We start from the raw sequence: 16440 nt of genomic DNA on the forward strand, positions 1-16440 counted from the left end.
CCACAGCTCCTGCGAACAGCATCCTAGGATCAGCGCGTCTCCCGGACCGGCGGATCTGCAAGAAAGGAAGAAAATTTAGACACTTTTACAACATAACGAATTGTGCCGAAAAGCTTACCTCGAAAGTCGCCCCTCGACCAGCATCGCCTCGGGATTTCATACACCAGGTGAGCACCGCGATCTATGGGAAATAAAAGACAACAGGTTAGCAAAGGCAAGGCATTGTAGCGCTGCGCATAGCGCCTACTTACCGCATGAAGGCGCTCTTTATACGCCATCATTTACCGGCGAGACCCAATTCAGCCTGTGCACCACATGGGACTTCCGCGCACCTAAGGAAGAGAAAAAGACATTATATAAACCAAGAAAGGCATGCAAGAAGAACAACAATATACAACAGCAATAAAACCTACCTGAAAGACTCAAAACGGGCCGGCATCAGTGAAGTAACTAGATCGCATTCGCCCACAAAGGACAACGCGCCCCTGCCAAGAAGGCAGGACGGAGAGTGCACCTGAATTAACAAGGTGACGAGAGATCCAGGGGGGCTGCGAGCATACGGGGTGGTCGGGGGGTTGCTTACCCCAGTTGCCCAGTCTTGAACATTGCCCACCTGTATTCCAGGCAGAACTTCCCCGCTGGTCACACCTGGGAACTGCAGAGAAGGATACCAGAGTCCCTACGGCTGGATGGCGTCCCCGTGGATACCAGGTGAGCGTAACACCTCCCTATCGCTATTTCATGGGACGTAAGATGATGGTCAGAGCCTGGTTGATTCCTAAATGCATATAATGCAAGGGGCAGGCAATGTAACCATCCTTTTTTCAGTGTAAGCTTTAATTTAGCTTTCCTTTCCTTAAGCAAGCCGTTGAGTCTCTAGCAGATCCCATTTGCTTGCAGATGATAAGCCGATGAGAACTTGTGCTTTATACTAAGCAGGAAGCTTATTTGGTCATAGACTTTGTTGACAAAATAAGGGCCATTACCTGATTTTAATACTTCACATATTCCCCATCTAGGAAACCCTTCTCGTACTAAATATTTCACTGCGCAGGTGGAATCTGGATGTGTACAAGGACCAGCCTCAATCCACCTTGAAAAGGGACATACTACCACTATCATATTTCTGTATCCATTACAGATTTGCAGCATATCGACATAGTCGATGTGTAAATGCTGAAAAGGACCATAAGGTCACGGGATGACTCTTCTAACCGTATGCAGCGTGTGCCCAGCAGTAAACCTTTGACATACAATGCAGTTTACTAAATAAAATGCAACGTGTTCTAGCAGGTTCGGTACGAACCAGTCCTCTGCAATAGCTGCTGCAAGACTTTCTCTAGTGACATGCGCAGTGTAGTGCAGCTGTCCAACGCCACCCTCAATAATGCTACAGGCAACACTGGTTTACCAGTGCCTTCCTGTTGCCACAATGCTTCGGAAGGAGTTAAAGAACACCTCCTCTGAGTCCACAGATCTTTCTCATCCTGTGGTGCTTCCCCCCTGAATTTCCATCAGTTGAGTTCTAGACAAACTGTTAAAACTGTCTTTCACACTCATCATCACCATTGTTTCATTCACCTCAGGCGGATCAAAATTCATTGTAACTTCTGAACATGCAATTCTTTTCGCTTTCTCGTCTGCGGCTTGATTTCCACATGAGATAAAGTCATCTCTTAGTGTGAGCTGCGTACTTAACCACTGCAATGGCTACTGGGAATTGTAGTACTCTAATAAGTTTGTCCAATAAGGTGGCATGTTGCACCGGAGTGCCATCCGCTCACAGGTAGCCCCTCCTTTTCCAACTTGCTAGCCCTGCGTGTACTGTTGACGTCACATAGGCGCAGTCACTGAACATGTCACTTACTGGTCTGCGTTTTTCTCGTGCACGACAATCAGCGCCACTAGTTCTGCAGCATGTGCTGAAAAGTGAGACGGTAGACGTGCACTTAGCAATACTTCAAACTCCCCATGAACCCTGTGCTTTACCACAGCGGCACCTGTACTAATGACTTCTGCAATTGTATTCGCTCTCCACTCTTGCTTCTCCACTCTTTTTGACTGCTTGCTCTTTTCTCTCCTCCTTTCCCTTCTCCCTTTTCCTATCTCCTCCCCTTACTTTCTTCTATGCACTTACTCGATCAGAATTGTGCCTGGACCTAATATGATCGCAACCTCGTCTGTTTCCTCCACCCTCCCATTACTGTTTTTTTCCTCCCCACCAGGCCTCCAGCACTATCTGAAATGTCATCAGGCCTAGTATGAGTCGCTTGTTTTGTTCCTCCCCTTCCTTTCTGCACCCCTCTCCCTCACCTTTTGTTTTTCTCCGGCCCTACCAGAAATGTCATCAGGCCTAGTACGGTAGACGCCTGTCTGTTTCTATTTCCTTCCCACTCTCCCCCTCCCTTCCTTATCTATGTCTTAGCTCTTGCACTATCTGAAATGTCGTCAGGCCGAGTACGATCGTTAATTTCACATCCTTACTGTTCATGGCCTGTAAGAATGTTGTTGTATTTTCCCTTGTTCCCCCCCCTTGCCTTGAAGCGCTTTGAAACACATTGTGTATAGGCGCTATATAAATAAACGATCATATCATATCATATCTGTATATCTTTGTCCATCATTCTGATCGATTCTAGAAGAAGCATCAATAAAGAGAATTTCCTCAGCCGCTAAGGCATTTTCTTTCACCCTTGGGATCTCATCATAGAATTTCTCATAATTTCAGCACTCATGTACATGCTAGTCTTCTGTCAGTGGTTCTGCTACAAACATGGCAGGGTTCACTATTCTACATCTGACTATTTTAATTATTCGATTCGATATGACCACCTCATAAGCAGAAGCCCTTTGAGACATCAAAATACCCTTGGGTTTTTCCAGAATGGCAAACAAAGCATGTTCAACAAATAACGTCATGGAACACTCCATTACTATGCTGGCAGCTTTCTCGATGGCGAACGTGGCGGTTGCCAAAGATTGTTCGCAAGGAAAGTGACCCCTCATTACTGGCTCCAGAATCCCAATGTAGTATGCTAGAGGCGTGTACCCCTGCTGTCATGACTGTGCCATTCATGTGCGAAAATAAGAATTCCTCTGCGTAATTGGGAATTCCTAAGACTGGAGTTGTACAAATTGCCTTTTTCAACTCATCAAACCCTTCCTTCATTTCCTCAGTCCAGACGATTTTCTACTGAATTGCCTGTGCATTTTTCAGAGCCTGTAACAGGAGCCTTGTATATGAACTATAATCGAATACCCATGCTCTAACATAATTGCATAGTCCCAAAAATCTTTGCATGTGCTTTATCGTGTGTGGCTTTGCTGTCTTCCAAATAGCCTTAGCCCTTTCAAGAGTAACTTTCTTTCCTTCATGTGAAATTAGCTGACCTATGTATAACGCCTCTTCTCGGCAATTCTGCAATTTCTCCTTGTACACTTTATATCCTTTTTCTGCTAGAATAATCATTAGCTGAACTGAATCACGTCTGCACTCTTCCTTTGAGGTGCTACAGACTAATATGTCATCTACGAATTGCAGTACAACACTTTGCAAATCAATATTACTTAAGTCCATCTAAAGGACTCTATTGAAAATCGATGGAGACTTGCAGGACCCGTGGGGTAATCTTGTGCTTTTTAACTTGGTTTGTCTGAACGTAAATGACGTCAGATCTTGAGAATCCATATGCAATGGGATTGAGAAAAACACATTTTTCAAGTCATTCACAGTGAAATATCGTGCCTCAATTGGGTTGCTACATAAGATTGTCGCTGGATTAGGAACTAGAGGAAACATCGGCCTCTACAATCTGATTTTAATTGGGCGCATGTCCAGAATTAAACGCCATGACCCCCCTTAGATTTCTTAATGTGATAAACTGCAGTATTATATGGTGACTCTGACGTCACTAAGATGCCTTTATCCATCATGGTGGATATTGTCTTAAAAATACCTTCACCTGCCTCTTGAGACATGGGATACTGTTGTGCACGACGCAAAATTGCTCCTGGTTTCAGTTTAATCTTAACTTCTTCAACCCCCTTCAATAGGCCTATGCAATAAGGGCCTGTTGTCCATAATGAAAATGCCATGTCTTCATCAAAAAATTCAGGACGCTTCCGTGCTAACATCATTTTCTGGGGAACCTCACGTCTTATTGCTCTCACCCAATAAGTGATACTCATTTCAAATACTACTTCGTCATCTGACAGGTAGTCCCTAAACATGTCCAACATAGAGGAGGTCTCCTAATTTGCCCTTGCTGCATGACTTTACTATCATTCTGCGTGTCTTGAAATCCACCTTGATTATTCTGTAAATTCCCCTGACTATTCTGGAAGCCTCTTCCTCAGGCTCCTCCTCTACTCCTTGGTATGAATCCATTATTGCCTTGATCAAACTGCCTTTTGTTTTTTCACCTGTGGCATGCCTGCTGCTTGCTGTCATCTGACCCTTCTCCGCTATTCAACATCGCCCCTTCTATGGTGTATTTTGACAATATTCTGCACTCATGTTGCTTCTTCACCTTTACTAACATCATCTTTCTTCCAATTTTCTTTTCTCCTGCAATAATGCGTGATGGTCAGCTGTATTTCTGACCATGGTTTTTCCTCCATATTCCCCAGTTTCCGGAGCTGTTTCTGCACTGGATATGGCAGCCCTTGACAAAATATGATAGAATACAGGTATAGATTTTCCCCATGGTTCCTGTGTTTCCGAAGGCTACTGCTCTTGAAAACTTTGAATATAACAAGAGGATGCTCCCCTTCCTGCATCTTCTGTGCCATTATAGCTCCCATATCTGATGTATCTGGATATTGCACTCGCAGCACTTTTCAGACTGCTGCTCTACAATTATTAAATGGCGCCCCATCATGAGAAGTGTTCTGTGCAGCGACACTCGAGTATCCTGCTCTCAGCCAAATGTCAGCTGTTCTCTCCCCAAGAATAGCAGCTATAAGACCTTTAATGTCTCCTATAACTAACATGTTTTCTCCTGTAATTTTCTCTAACTCATGTATCCATTTCCCAGCACCGGAAGTTGAACTCAGAAGTTTACACCTTAAATTATCCTTATCCATCTGTGGCCAAGGTATATACTGCGGTCTGGCTCCTCCTCTCTCTAACAAAGGAAACTGCGAGATCCCAAACTCGCATTCATCCCCCATCGCCTGTCTGACCATAGCACGGACAATGGATCCGCACTGCCTTCTTCCTGCTAATGACCTTAATCTGCTCACATAAGGTGGTGAATCCCCCCTCTCACTATGGGATCGCCCTCTGGGTCGAGCTAGCCGCGCCAGAGGTTCTGATGCCCGTGATTTGGGTAGATCTAGATCTGATCATCTTTCTTCTCTGTCCATCGTACTTCTCTGTCCATCGGAGAACATCCCTCAGGACCACATGCGTTATCTCCCTCCTCCCCATGGAAGATTTCTATGTCCTTGTCTGACATATCCTGTCCCCAACTTGTATGACTTCCCTCTTTTTCATCTCTATTCAGAGTTTGCCTGTCCAGAGACAACTCTTTATGCTCGAAATTGTATAAACCTCCCTCCTTGTTGTGCAACTGCGTACTTTCGAGTCGATCGTTTTTACCCTTTCCTTTCAGTTCTTTCTGAGTCCTCATATCATGATAGAGGTTATCAATTGCGTCCCCAATGCTTATTGTATCAAACTCATCCTCTAGATTTGCTCTAGTGGGACCTGGAATTGGCTCATGTGTCGGGAAGAATTCTTCTATGTCCTCCCATGCTACTACTGGATTAGGTTGCATGAATTATCTTTCAATGCGATCAATGTCGCGCTCTCTTTGCCTTCTCTTAAGACTTTAGAGATCACATTCTCTGGACTCTCGTTGCTACTATGTGCAGGCTACTCATATGCCAGATTGCTGTATCCTATTGCTGCTTTAAGCTCTCTTAATGGGTACAGTCCGTCATCCTTCGTACAATCGCCATTTACTTCAGGCGCGGCGGGGGGGAGCAGAAGGCTCCTCACCCCCTCTTTGCACTGGTTAAGCATCAGTCTTCAGGAGGTGGATCTTCGCTTTCCCCCTGGTACATCTTCCAGAGCTCTAAGCTCGCTAACCTCTCTTCTATCTTTGTTTCCGTGTATGCTGCGTGCAAATATGTCATCATGTGTTGCAAAACTGCTTTTGATAGTGATCCCCCTTGTGGCCATGGCATGAACATCTTATCTGCCGTGCCCTTAACCCATTCCGCACTGCACTGTTTCAGCTTGGGTGCATGTTTTGGCAACTGCTTGCATAGATTTATAAGCGGAGTAATATCCTCCATTTTGGCTCATCACACTTGACTGTCCATACTCATTTACGTTTTTACACTTTAAAAATATGTTTCAGAATAACAACACAATATGAGCATGCACGAACCGTCGCAGCTCCAAGCCTTTTATATCACGTTTTACTTCAGTTTACTTATTCACTAAACATCATAAGTTCAAATCTCAGTGCTTTCTTTTTCACATCTCTTAAATTATTCGCCATTTCGTCACCACATATACTTTTATACAACACATAAAACAAACAGACAAACTGACAGACTTGGCCGGCCTACATATATCTCAGTCTACGCTCCTCGTGGCTCTTCCTATATTCACGCTCTTAGTGACTATACTTGCCCCAAAAATACTCCTACGGAGTTCGTTCCCTTTAGACAATCTTTAAATGTGTCCGCAGTCTGCGTCATCCACTATTGGGACTCTGGATATGACTCCTTCTGAAAACATGCTGTGACGCAGGATACTGGGCTTAATATAACTGTGACACTCCTCGTCTCACAGTTTCCCAATTGCTTGATGATCCTGGTCTCAAGTCAATTACTTAACCACCCTCTGTTACTTATTTCCAAATCACTCTCTCCACTAACTGCCCTTCACAATTTGCCACCTCACTCAGTTCTACTCCCCATTCGCTTTTTCAACTTCTGACTCTCGGGATCAGCGCCTCCTCAACCAGCTGCTTCAGCCTTCCGGCCGCTCAGCTTCCTGTAGAAATTGGGAGGGGATTCCATGGAATCCGAGGGATCAGTCTGACCTGCACTTGCAAGATTCTTTATGCTAATTTCCGCTATCTACAGGGAGCTTCATGTCCTTTCAGCTAAGTGGTGGAGGACGCCCGATATTACCGGGACCCCAAAGCTTACTAGGTTTACGGTTCTTTAACCGTCCTCTGCTACCACGTGAACCAGGATTACCGGCCCAATCGGACTAACTCAGGAAGTTGGCAAAGTTTAACTGTTTTAATGTCAATTATCTAAAACGGGGAGAATAACGGACATCAACAGACGTCTCACAGCATGATATCAAACATTTCATAAAAAACATGAGTTATATAGTAAAAACTCATCATTGCTGACGTCAACCTGCGTTGCAGACTACAAAAACCTATTGGAGAAAGTGTTTGGGTCTAAGGGAATATCTAAGTATATGTTTCATACTTGTCTAAGAGAGTGATGGGGTCTTTAGTGTCAGATGGGGCAACTAAGCCCACCCCCAAACAGATCACTATGAACATATTCAAATGCACAACGTCCCATTTGTTACACAAACCATAGGGCTCTGTACTACCAGGCCCTCTATAATTGGTTGGCACCCTTATATTAGTCAGTACTTTTCCACCTACGCCAGCAGTACGCAGGCTGGTCTCCAGGTATTGGTGGGTTGGTCTTTACCATAACTTCCCACCAATTAGCATATCATTACCCCTGCACATCAATTAAGGCTTTGTACTGGGCCTTGGAAATGTTCCTTGCTCTGCAGAATAGGAGGGAGTAGAGGCATGCTCTGTCTCCTTGTGTAGGTGTGGTTTGTCATGATTGTCCATTTCCACCCCTCCATGTGACTGAAGACCATGATTTTAAGCTCTGGTTTATTTAAAATACTACTTTTTAATGAACTTCTGACGTCTTCCTTGTTTTCGTGCATGTCTTCTGAAAAGGAGTTTGTTCTTTCACACGGTTGTCGCTAATGTCTGATCATTCCAGCCCAAAACGACCTTGGCTTCTTGGGGCCGGTCCAGTCTTGCCCTTCTTAGATTCACTCCTGTAATTCAATTGCTTTTTAACTGCGACACACTCGAAAAGTCTTCCTTTTTCTAGTCCAGCTCTGCTAAAATGTGTAGTGGAATCGTCCATAGTTCACTCACTCCTATATATATTTAAACACGTTGGCGGCACATGCCGCAATCTATTCACTACATAGCTAGCCTTAAGAATACTTTGTCTGCTTGCATTTCTTTGCATCTGTACACATGTAAAATAACTTGATATCTTCATCGTTTCTGTAGCATAAACATCGTCATCTCGATCCCGAAATGTTACTTATCTTTGATAACTTTCTCCGACACCTGTAGAATATCTATGTTCTCTTGTCTCTACATCTCTTCTGGGTGTGTCAGTCTTGCTTCGTGTGATGTCATCAATCTGCTCTTTTGCTCACTTTTCACACTTCTTCTGGTATTTCATTGAAATGGCCATCATACTGTCTTGTATGCAGGTATGGTTTTCGTAATGGGAACCTTGCTTCCAGGATTCTCCTTGGTATTGGTACTTTCACTGGTACTGCATGTATTTCACATTCTGGTTCCCAACATATAGGTAACATGGGAGCGATGCTTGAGGTGGGGGTACTTGGCTCATTCTTTACACAGGTAGTGTGGACGAGAAACCTTCAGCAGTTGGCTGGATATTTTATTCCCAACTCTACTTCCAAAAACTGGAGGAATTACTTCTGGTGGAATTACCACCTGAAGTCCCAAATGGAGACCTGTGGAACTCCATGAATGGGCAATAACCCCCAAGTTGCCACCACACATAATGCAAATTTGTCACTGATACTAGTGGCAGTGATGGTATATGAGAATGACAGTATTTGCCATCTTCTTAATGATCCCCTATATTTCCTCCTATCCCAGCTTTAGCGGTTGGGCACAGAAGCCAACCACCATATCTTCCAGTCCTTACCTCCCCAAACACTTGCTTGTTTTGTTGTTTTCTTTTGAAAGATAGGGAAAAAGGCTAGGTTAGAGTAGGACTCTTGAAGGCAGACTTTCATTGCTTTCTGACTTACTGACAGACCCCTTTCTTTTCTTGGTATAGAATAGGGATTGTGCTTGGGGAAAGATTATTTGGATGTCACAACAATAAAAAGAATGTTCAAACATTTCCTCATCATCCCGAGTACTGACCCACAACACTACCTTTTTCTGCCTATTGTGAGCTTTGTCCCAGATGGCACAAGAATCGCTCCAACTCTCAGAAGTGATTGAAAAGTTTTTATTGATAATTCACCAGGCCCTAGTTCGTGTTCTCACCCACTCTCTCTCACTCGCCCTCTCTTGCCTGGTTAGTATATAGTATTGTTTCTCCCTCAGGGACTTTCTATCATTATTACTCCAACTAGTTGTTAATGCTCTAAAGGGATTTGGGATGCATGCCTTGCAGACACTCTGCTTGATTCAATGTTTCCTTGCACACTCACTCTTTTCTCTCTCTCACTCCACCCTCCCTCTCTGCTCCACCCTCCTTTACTCTCTCCCCTCGTCTGTGTCTTCTATGTCTTTTTCAGTTTTTCTAGGTCTCAAATCCACCCTTTGATATGTTGCTCCTCCTTCCATCCTTCAACTCCTATTCAGTCCCTCTCCTTTTATCCAGTATCATATGTTTTACACTCCCTCTGTACACTGATGCACCTAGCCACACTCTCCACACTATCACGCTATCACACACTCGCACTGCAGTATCAGTTCTACACACTATGCAATACCTCACCTTCTCCAGAAATTGCCTCCACACTTTGCCTCTCCTTCCTCTCTTTTGCTGGTCTCCTGGTCGTCCACCTCTTAACTCACCTGAATAAGTCACACTTTCTGCTTCCTGTTGCCTCCTTAAATCCCCCTCCCTCTGCTGGTATGTATTCTGTGTCCCTGTATTCTCCACCCAGGGCATGTTAAAGAAATTTAAGTCGTAAGTAGCGGTCCAAACCCTGCCCACTTTCTATGCATGGGTCCATCGCAGAGCAACAATGGTGGCCTCGGAAGACAACTGTTTGTGTTTTGGGGACTGATTTCAGGTGCCCCTGAGGAAGGTTCTATGTGGATAGGGTTTGTGTTCCCTCACCCTAGTCACTGGTGGCATGGGGAGCTTGTTGGCCATTGCATGTGTCTGCTGTCATTGCTTGCAGTACCGCCCTGTCCTTATGCTTGCCATGCAGGGGCACACCAGCTTTTCTCTGTAGGTTTCTCTCTGCTGCGGATTACAAAGACCTGTGATGCCAATTTGCATGTGTGCCTTGGCTTCACTTTGTCTCTTCGGGTTACCCTTGCCTCACTAGATACCGTGGTGTGGGTTGTTGGTATTTGGACTTCAGCTTTCATGTCATATTAAGTGGAGGGAGCTGGATTTTCAGTCTGCTACTTCTAGGGCTTTTGCTCGGATATTGTGTCTAATAAAAGAAACCGAGAAACATTGACAAGCTTCCTGCATTGGAGGCATGGATTGAGATGAAGTTGTACTGCTGAGATGCATGCTGGTACCTCAGGGGTATGACTGGCTCTGGATGTCTTTGTGGTGGGTCCTGGCCTTGTCACAGCTGTTTGTGCTGTTTTGGATCCAAGTATGCAGAGGAGGGTGGTTGTGAGAAATGGGAGTCTACCTGCCTGGGGTGCAAACACACACCTGAAGCAGTTCTGATTTAAAATTGATACATGTCCATTGTAGTCCTCCTTTTCTGTCCCGTGAGTACTTACCATGGATCAATCGCCATTCACTCCACTGGGTGTATTTGTTTTGGAAGTGGTACATAGTTCAAAGTTTTACTCTTAAGTGCTTAACTGCTCCAGATTTACTGTAGCTTCCCCAACATGGCTTTTTTGTGTTTAAGTTTTCGCCAAAGAATCATTCACTTAAGATTCTGTCAAAAAGAAACTCAACGGCACGGCTGGCATTCAGGGTTATGCTTGACTCGTCCAGTTGTCATTCAATCTTGCTTTAGTTCTTCTCATGCCAACAGGATGTGTTCCTACTTCCCAGCTGGGTCACACTGCTCCTCTTTTTCCAACAATGCCCTCTCCAGCATCCCGGAGCATGTATTTAAAACGGTAGAGGAGTGAAATATCCCATTTCCTGTTACATGCTTATGATTCCGTGGCAGCTTCCTCATTATTCCTCTACAGTGCCGTCGGCCACAAGCAACCTCTTGGCGCACATTTTCAAGCACCACTTGTTATAGATCGTCTTGATGGTTTGCGTCTTACCTAAGGGTTCACCAGCCCATCAAGCGATCATCCAAACAACTCACACACGTTATGCTCTGATTTCAAACCTCTTAACTGTGTTCGTTGGTTTCACATTTATATGCCTTTCACCTTTTTGGATGGACTGAGCTGGTTCCAGCTCTTCTGGCTGCCAGAAAATATGCAGGAACATTTACATGCTGGCTTCAATGCATTAGATTCCGAGGGAAACTGCCTGCTTTTATCATTAGCTAAAAGCAGGCAAGTTCCATTGGAATCCATTCTAAGTGCTGTGTGCTATGTGGACATGGCAGGTGGCATGTTTAACATTTGCGATGTGGAGTGTTAAAAAAAACGGTGTTTGGCCAATTTCACCAGTTTCAACATTGTTTACACGTTGCAGTTCAAATGTTATGCTATGTTAAAGGTTCTTATAACACACACTGTCACCACCTGCATGGTCCATTGGTGCTCTGGCGGATCTGTAAGGCAAGCGAATGAGGGGGTGTAAGTTAGTAGTACCGAGCGGGAGAAAAGAGCCATAGAGATGTGATGTGTGGTGGCAGCTTCAGTTCTGCTTACACAATGTTGGCTGAGATTAGGTGTGTTTTTCAGTTGGTAGCCATCATGTGCTGTTGTGCAAGGCTATGTGTGGTTTGCTTTGTTGTTGCAGTGTAATAAAGTGTGTGCGTTTTGTTGTGCAGTAGAGGTATGGTTGTGTTTGGTACAGAGTTTGAGAGGTGTATGCTGAGTGTTCTTTTTTAAGTAGGGTTGGTTAGCGGCGTCGCTATCTAGATGTGACGCATGCTAATCTTCACAATTATGTCCAGATGTGACTCAAGGCTAATCTTCACATTTCTATCTCGATGTAGTGCAAGGCAGGTCCACACAGCTCTACCCCATTTAAAACTGCCCAAGTGCAAGCGGTGTCCGGCCAACACAAATAGTCTACATGCAGAGTATGGCTAAGTAACCCAGTTAGGCTGGATGGAGAATATGGTCACCTTACACAGTGAGGCAGATTCAAAATGGCTACCTTTTACAATTTGGTTAAATACCAACTATAGATTATTGGCATAAATAGGCTAAATGCCTGAGGAAGTAAGATATTGGATAATGAGAGTGGCGGGGTAGTTAATGAAATACAGTAATTGCTGTACCTACACCACTCTTAACTTATCTGTCGCTGCTAGTTGACGGCTGCAGGCTTTCCAGGTTTACACAGAGAAATAAGGACTGGAACTGCTTCTTCGTGAGCTGCCCTTTGCCTCGAGGCCCTTAGCTGAGGGCTTCCCGGGCAGATGCTGCCCTGGGTGGTTGTACTAAAATGGGTCCAGGCAGCCAATAGGGTGCAAGGGGGCAGGCTAGGTGGCAGGAAACTACATGGTTGTAGCAAGTGGGTGGGAGGGCAGAGTAAAGAGCGCATGGAGCACGAAATCATAACAGAGGGGTAAAAGAGGGACAAAAGGACACAGATTTGAAGAAAATTCTGGATGGCAACAGGGCCCCACACTGTTAGGTAAAATTTCACTTACTACTATTTTACCTGTGCATTTGTGGACCCCTCCCCCCAATGTTTTGCTTTTGTTTCAGCCTACTGTCTTGACTTCCTACCAGTGAAGCACAGCATTCAGCTTCACTCCACTGGGCTTTCGCTCATCGTTATGGTGAAACAGACTCGTCCTTCATGCAGTCAGTACAGAGTACCTTTTTTCTCTTATTACTTTGTTGCCACTGTTGACAACTGTATTTCAGTGTGCCAAGTACATTACTGTATGGCGCACTGGGGTCCTTGCATTTTTATGGGACCTATACATGCCTAAAGATTTTTTTCGTAACTGGACAATGGGCCTAGGAGGAGACTGGTTGCAGCAGAAGCTTTTTCATGTGTTTTTACATTTCTTTACCGAGCCATACCGTTCTTACTGCATTTGGCTCATGAATGTGGCTAGTGCACGTCATGGCCATACCGCAAGGTCTTTTGTCTTCTGCTTTGGCCATTTTGTCAGTTGGCCTACCTCCTCGTCTTTTTGACCCGGTGAATCCTTATTTGGGCATGCATTCACCTGCAAAAGCTGCAACTTTTCACAGGCTAATGCATGTCATGTGTGTAGGTACCCAGGATGTGGGCTGGGACTGTCTGGTCCCAATCCACACTACTGTTGCCAGGATGTCTAGTATGCAGGCATGCATGAGAGCCACAGTGGTCCCTGATTGAACCACGGCTAGTGTGCATGACTGAGGGAGATCTCCTGAATGGCCAGTTGGTTGCGAGTACTCACTGGACTTTGGGATATGAGGAGGGGACCTGCGTGCAGACCGGGAGATCACCCTTAGGCCCGAATCGACCTATACACAGAGCCAAGTGTCCAGAGAAGCAAAGCCTATCCAAGCACCATCCGGAACCGCGCAAAGAAGGTTTGGCACTTGCGCCCGCTATTGTCTCGGTAGAGCCCTGCTTTGTGCTCAATCCCTGAAGACCTGCAAAGGTGCTTCAACCCCTTGGAGTGGTGGGACCAATCATTCTCGATGCCTCCTTGCAAACAAGCCTTCTTAGAAGTGTCCCTGGACCCTCAAGTGGACTGGCCAGCTTGTACCTCAACACCTGCGTTGGAGCGTTGCAACATTGAGTTTTGTGTCAAGCGTTGGGGAAATCCTAGTTCGCACTGCAAAGCATCTCCTTGCCAGATTTCGTTGACCCAGCTGCTTTGAGCCGCGAGAGAGAAGTTTGCTTCAGACCGCAAGACTTGGGTGCCCCTGCATCACTGTGCGATGGTGGTGGTTGCTGCTTGTGACTTTCCCGCCTTTCTTCAAGTGTCCTGAGACCACATTTATTGGTGTACTGCACTTGTGACGAGAGGTCCAGCTCCAGTTGTAAACTGTACACGCATCCACGCCCGCAGTGCCTGTGCACTTTGAAGTTTAATCAAGGAGGGAATTTTGTACTCCAGGCGACCATCTCCAAGCCTGCCAAGTTGGGACCAGAGTGAGCTAAGGGCAGTGAGTAATCATACCATTTACCGCTGGCCCCTAGTTCATCCAACTCGTTTTTCTGCACAAAGGATCCCTTGTGGTCCTTGCCTTGGCTTGCGTGGCTCTTGCTTTCTAAAGCCATCCGAAAGTTAGGGATCGCTTTATTCTGCGCAGAAGATACTCCTCTGACTATCGGAACTGAATTTCCACACTCCAGAATCTCTTGGTAATTTTTCTTTCCCATTGAATATTGCCCTTTGTAACCTTTACGTATCACTGAGTGCTTTTACGCACAAACTTGACACTGAGTACAGGTCTCCAATCTTTGTAGGGCTGGACTTTATAAGTTAGGGATATTCATCTCTGGAGTTGCCCAATGTATTAAAGTTTGTCTGCTTTCCTTCCCGACAGGTTTTGCCAGGAAACTACACTTTAGCGCATTGACCGAAAAGTGATCGTACATATATTTTACTGGTGATTTTACTGTGTTTTCCGTTATTCACCTGTGTTTGTTCTGGGCCTAATACATTGTATATTTTTTATATACTACTGTCTGAGGGTAATTCTTGTCGTCCTACTGTGTGTGCTCACCCAAGACCTCAGGTCACTTCCACTACTCCTGAGACTTAGCCTTGGCTGCTCTCCATGCTACCTTGAGTTGTCATGGTTAACTTAGCAGAAGTGTTCCCTGTTTCACTAACGAGTGGCCTCCTAAACCTCTGTTCACCAGCGCAGAGTTTAGAAATCCATTCTAACACACACTCGCCTGTACTCCCGAGCTAAAGCGGAGTGCAGGGGTGGCTGCAAATGTTTTGTAACTCACTGTAGTGAGAACGGCAGCCAATGGGGGGGGGCAGACTAGGGGGCGGGAAACTACAAGGTTGCAGGAAGCAGGTGGGAGGTCAAAGGAAAGAGCCCATGGAGCGTGAAAATACATGAATATGAAAATACAACAAAGGGGGGAAAAGAGGGAGAAAGGGGCACATATTTGATGTGCATTCCAGGGGTGGGGGGGGTGGTCCCACACTCACCTGTACTCCCCTGCACAGCCGAGCTAAAGCGGAGTGCAGGGGTGGCTGCAAATTAATATTGCATAGAAGAGAATCAAATTCAGACATTTACACCGATGCAACCCTCTTCATCAAACAAGCACTTTGTTGATGCCTCTCATACAACTTTTATGATGTCCCCCCCGTATATTCCTCATCTCCAAATATAAAACAATCACACTTGCCGATACATAAAAATATGCATCTTCCATTGTAACTTCATTTGTAAGTTTGAGAGCAGACTTTTGAGACTGTACATTTTGATCAAACGGCTGTGCAATGTATTTTGTGTGTGCATAAATAGATGAATTGTATGTCATTTACTATGTCGGGTAACATTTGCTGTTTCAGGAACTTGCTACTCCTGTTACATTCCAAGATGTTGCTGCCTGTTTCTCTGAAGAGGAGTGGAAGTTGTTACATGAATGGCAGAAGGAACTTTACAGGAACGTGATGAAGGAAATTCACCAAGCCTTGATCTCTCTGGGTAAAGTTAAATTGTTTTATTTTAATAGGAGCTTTTAATCTTACTAAACACTCAGGCTGGGCCCCATTTCAGTTTAGTTAGTGTGATTTCATAATTTCCTTTAATGTAGTAGTAGCTGATCCGAAAGTATTGTATGCCGATCTAGTGCTCTCTTGCTCTAGCAATCATTATCACCATTTGTCCATGCATTCTCTTCCTCTCTGTCTCTCTCTTTCTGTGTCTCACTCTCTCTGGGTGAGAGTTGTGTTGTCAGGTATGTGTTTGCTAGACCCACCCCACTTGTTGCTGAAAGCAGCACAACCAGATAAAAAGGAGAGTTATGTTGACAGAGGTACTCTTTTTATTATAATGAGGGCATCAGTCAGCGACAGAGATTTCTACCGAGGTGGAGGCCGGATGGTGTTTGAGGGCATGCATTTTCATTGTGTGTGTCCTGCAGGACAGTTGCCATCACACCAAAGGCACACTGCCCATATGGCAGATGTGAGCGGGCGCTGGTAGACACTGTTGCAATGTGTACTGGGGTTCTGAAAGGATTTGTAATGGACCTGAAGACCTTGCTACACAGTCTAAAATTGTATTTGTTATTATCTATTTTTTGTTAATTATAGAAACAGATAATTGGTGGTAATCTGAGTGGGACGCTTTCCAAGAAGGAAGGACATTTTGAGAG

General features: G+C 45.0%; 1 protein-coding gene across 4 annotated transcripts in view; it reads left to right on the forward strand.

Annotated features, from left to right (window-relative positions):
* LOC138510525 (zinc finger protein 813-like) overlaps window positions 1-16440 on the forward strand; it is a 304868-nt gene that overhangs the window by 59013 nt on the left and 229415 nt on the right. For all 4 annotated transcript variants that reach the window (XM_069626241.1, XM_069626242.1, XM_069626243.1 and 1 more), the window contains exon 2: window positions 15632-15767. In XM_069626241.1, the coding sequence (XP_069482342.1) occupies window positions 15632-15767 (136 nt within the window). The remainder of the gene's footprint in view (window positions 1-15631; window positions 15768-16440) is intronic.

The sequence above is a fragment of the Ambystoma mexicanum genome, chromosome 6p (assembly GCF_040938575.1).
Source record: "Ambystoma mexicanum isolate Mex_15411 chromosome 6p, UKY_AmexF1_1, whole genome shotgun sequence".
NCBI lineage: Eukaryota > Metazoa > Chordata > Amphibia > Caudata > Ambystomatidae > Ambystoma > Ambystoma mexicanum.